The 4,831-nt window shown below is 33.9% G+C and overlaps 1 protein-coding gene across 1 annotated transcript in view; it reads right to left on the reverse strand.

Moving 5' to 3' along the window:
• Nucleotides 1–695: 695 nt before the first annotated feature.
• LOC140153735 (uncharacterized) overlaps nucleotides 696–4,831 on the reverse strand; it is a 26,824-nt gene continuing 22,688 nt past the window's right edge. Inside the window, exon 2 of the mRNA XM_072176566.1 lies at nucleotides 696–2,039. Within this exon, the coding sequence (XP_072032667.1) occupies nucleotides 1,821–2,039 (219 nt within the window). The 3' untranslated portion in view covers nucleotides 696–1,820. The remainder of the gene's footprint in view (nucleotides 2,040–4,831) is intronic.

The following is a 4,831-nucleotide window of genomic DNA, read 5'->3' on the forward strand; positions in this document are numbered from 1 at the left end:
CTTAACATCCTACACATTTTGTCTTCATAAATAGTTAAATTTTATGAGTATGTAAGTTTGCTTGTCTTATTCACTCCAAATTCGGAGATAATTGCGTTTGAACACCTGATGCACGGAATGGTGTCACTTCAACCTGTTGTAGTTCTCATCTCATTAAATTTTTCATTAAAAAAGTTGATCTCTTCATGCAGGAAGGTCCTCTCTATTTACTGACCAAACAGGAAAAAGTTTGGTTAATGTTTTCTGGTGGAATCAGGAATTTCTTGAAACACCCTGATATAGGCCTACATTTGGATCAAAACAAGTATGTACGCCATTTAACAGGCCTGGGATTTCTTGTATCGATCAGTTTCTCCATAGACAATACGTGTGTGAGAGCACGCACACAGTAAATGAAAAATCATTCTAGTGGAAACTGTATTGAGAGTGGGCATCCCTATTCATAGCCCCTTTACCCAATCCTTCTGTTTCACATTCCCAGTTTTGATGTACCATGACTAAAACCAAACTCAGTTTCATGGTATTTTGGCATGCACACATTCAAATTAGCACTACATGTACATGTACATTAATTGGACAATCATAATAATTTAGCATGCTAGAGGGTACTAAGTTTCCCGACCTGGATCAAGTGGAGGGTTTAAATACAAATGACCATACGGCTATCTCCCCTCCCCTGATTTTGGACTGCAGCTCTGAAAGACCCCTGAATTTACCAAAGTTGAGCTTAGAAAGACCCTGTTTCTGTATAATCTAAGCTCTGTAAAGAGTTGACATTTTCAGTTTGCAGCTTCCGAAGACTCCCTTGCACCTATCTTTAGCTCCTATAGAAGACCCACCATTTCCAGGAGCATACCCACTAAAAATTATGATGTACACCCCTCCCTCCAGGTCCTGGTCTAGGTTAATGAAGTAGTCTATGAACTTGGTAATAGTTAAAGCCATAATGTACGATCTTATAATATAAAATTGGTTAATTTTTTTCAAACCTGATTTTTTTTTTTTTTTTTTTGTAATGTTTACACATGTCCCAACCTGCACCTAAATGGAATTGGCCAAATTTGTTGTCTTTGTAGGTCGACAGAGCAAAGTTCGACATATTATCATAATTTAAAAACTATGATATTAAATATGTCCTCCCATAGAACTGCATGTTAAATGGCCAAAATAACCAGTGGGGTTTCTTTCACTTTACCTTGTTATTTCAACTTAAAATAGACAGCAACCCTTCCCGCAGTTATTACTAATATAATTTCAACATTTTGAATAAAGAATAACAAAATTATAATTTGATGGAAATCGTACATTAAGGCTTTAATGTTGTAATACTTTCAGCAGCATAATTGTATTTTGTACAATAAAGGGCTTAAATCTATACAACAAGGCAACACCTAGAACTGGGCGGTATTCAGATAATTGATGGATTTATCAACGCATGCAGCAAATATATATACATCGGTCGGCACAATGACAAAACGAGCTGCTATAACGAATGGAATGCTTTAAAACAACTATACTAATTACATACGCATGTATTTATTTTAAATACAATTATGCGATATGAAAGTATACATACCAGTCAATCAAATGGGCTGGTAACTATATCTATATAAGTATATATGATTTTCTTAATACATTTGTACATCAAACTCTCCGTAACCCAGTACAAAATAGTCCTTTGTTGTATATTTTATTTATATATTGCTAGCCTTCCCTGATAATACAAACGTTTGATACTTAACAGTTTGTTAAGTCTGTGTTAAGTATGCACAATTTTTTTTTTGCTATGCAACTACCGAATGATTCCACAGTTGTCACGGTTATTGGATAACGCAAGCTTGTGATACGTCGCCACGGTGACTTGCTGCCTTGGCAAAGCAGATGGCCTGCATCCATTCCTGTTGGTCATTCTCGTTTTCGGCATGTACAAAAAAGTTCCGACTACTTCCTTTAGGTTTCAGTCTGAAGGCGTAGCGTTTTTTGTCAATGTCTGTTTCAGAGATTTCCGCACCATCGAGGGCTATGCACTTTGTTAATGTCTGCAACATGAGAAGGAAAAGAAAATAGAAGAGAAATTACTTGCATGAGTTTCTGCATGTTACCACCATGTGCTATTACATTCGAGAAGATGTCTTACCCTTCCCAGAATCCTTTGCAATATGATGCATCATATCACTATATCAAATAGCAGTCCTATTACTTTGTACAGGTTCCCTTGCTTTTAATGTTGAGAATAGACTGGCTAAACTTGGGTCGATAGTCAAGAAATAAACATAATTTGCAAGCTCTGTTCATTGAGGTACTTTTTGTCACTGGATAAGTACAGAAAATTGAAATGAAAGAAATGCATTGTGGGAAATGTAAGGTATCTTCTCTGGTACTACATGTACATCACAGCATAGTATTGCAAAGCATGAAACGTTCATTTGGATGAAAGTATCGCAAACTTTAAGAGTGACATGAATTCGAGAATTTTCATACTCGCAAATATTTCTTTTTCCTATAGGCTATTAAGAAAATGTATCAATTTCACAAATGCCACAAAACTGATGGTTCTTTTAAATTGTGAACATTTTGTACCACAAAAATATTGTTTAAATTACAGTATGTACAGCTGCTTTGGGAATCCTCTTTCATTTTAACATGCTGATCTTAATTACTTTCAAGAGACTTCAAGATTCATACCAAATGAATTTAAACTCAAAATTAATATATTAATGTTGAGTTAATTCTACCTCCATGATTGAATTATCCTGTAATGTACAAATGTATCTTGCAAAGATGCTTGTTGCCCAAGCCCTTTATCACATCAATGTAGAGTGGCACCTTATATTATTAACACAAAATCAGGGCCTCTAGAGAGTTTTCTCTCTATTCCAGATAATACAGCAAATGAAACATAGTTATTCCTAATCCTTTACTTAGTTCGAACTGGCAATAAAAGGTAAATTCTAATATTTTTGAAATTTAAGGGAAAATGGGTCAAAAACATGCAATTTTGTATGTTTTCTTACCATTGTCACAAAAGCATTCAAAATCTTGAGTATAGGCCAAGAGTTTGCTCATAATTGTAGTATTTTATATTCTCTTTGATAATTGGTTATGAAAAAGATTAGAAAATCTATGTGTTTTGTAAAAATTAGAAGGCATGACTTGAAATTAGTCATTGTACATTTATGTACAAGTTTTTGGGCTTGATTATCACAGCATACAAAAACTGCCCTAAAAACACATATCTTGGGCCCTTATTTCCAAAAATTGACCAAAAATTAAAATAGGACTTTCATTTCCAGTTAGGACAAACTGAAGCATTATGATTTAGGTATGTTTCATTCGGTAAAATAGGATAATATCTTTTAATCCAAAAAAATTATTGTTGTATGGAATGGGGAGTATTGTGTTAACAAGAATTGGTGTTATAAATGAAAATATGGTAATGTATTTTGTGTTAGCAGGAATTCTCAGTTATTTTCACACATTCAAAATTGCTATCACTATCAATATCCGATAGTCTAAATTCTGAAGTGTTACATGGTTTAATTAGTTCATCGTATTAATTACATTAGTTATTCGCATCACCCATATATACACATCACTAGCAACTGATATTGGACACTCTTATCCCTACAAATTAATCTGAATTTTTAATCAGACATCAAATAATTTAGTATGCAAATTATATCTACAGCAAGATGGTGTTGAATTACAAGCATGCATATTTTAATTTTCATTCATAAATTTATTATATAACTCGCTCTTCGGATCATTACACCCAATATGTACCCTTGGAAGGCATTTTGCAAAAAACACGGATGGATGGTTTGAAAAATTATTAAATACAAAATGATGAATTGAGAAAATTAAACATTTACAGAAATTATAAATACCTTTTATTTTACAAGCAGTAAAAAACTGTTAGTTTTCAATCCAATCGGGAACTATCAAATAGTAAATACAGAATGTCATTGTAAAGCTAGCAAAAAGTGCCTTGCGGCCAAGATTTTATATGTTAACCAATTTTGGTCTCTCAAAAGCATAAACTGTAAATTATTGATGATAATAAAAAAAAGATTGCCAATTCAATTATTCTATTAGATTGTTATAATTTAAAACCTCACTGTATATTTCCGCAGGGATGCTTGGCAAAATTATGCTTGTTGTATGAGAGAAAGGATATCTTTTCGAATTGCAGATGAGTTGACATGTACATGGAAAGAACAGAAATAGTTCATAAAAATTTAACTTCTATCGCTAAGCTCAATAAAATGTAGAGCTTCAGACTTGGAAATTATTTTAACACATAAAAACAATGATAAAATGACAAAAAAACAACAACCTATGTTCTATGGGCCCACTGACCTAGATTTTAAGAAATCGGGGAAAATTTCCTGTACAAATGAATGGTGACCCCGGATGGTGACCCAAATTTCAAAAATTTTAGGATTTTTTTTTGTATTTCAAATTCAAACTAGTGGCAAATGGTGGTCATAGACCACAAACCTAGCTGGGGCATGTTGGTGTTTTAGAGGTATCTGACCCCTGCAAAATGTTCCCCTGGTCATGAGGTTTTGTTGTCACTGAGTTTGAGCCCCATACCCCATACAAATATCCAGATAATTAAATTATATGATTTGACCCCAGTTAACCTTTGACATGACCCCTGCAAAGTGTTCCAAAATATTCCCCTGGTCAGTAAGTTTCTTGTCACAAGAGTTTGAGCCTGTACCCCTTACAGATGTCCAGAAAATGCATTTCAAAAATTTGACCTCTGCATGACCTTTCTCCTGACCCCTGCAAACTGTTCCCCTGTTCATGAGATTTGTTGTCACTG

Source organism: Amphiura filiformis, chromosome 5, assembly GCF_039555335.1.
Source record: "Amphiura filiformis chromosome 5, Afil_fr2py, whole genome shotgun sequence".
In the NCBI taxonomy this organism is placed as follows: Eukaryota; Metazoa; Echinodermata; class Ophiuroidea; order Amphilepidida; family Amphiuridae; genus Amphiura; species Amphiura filiformis.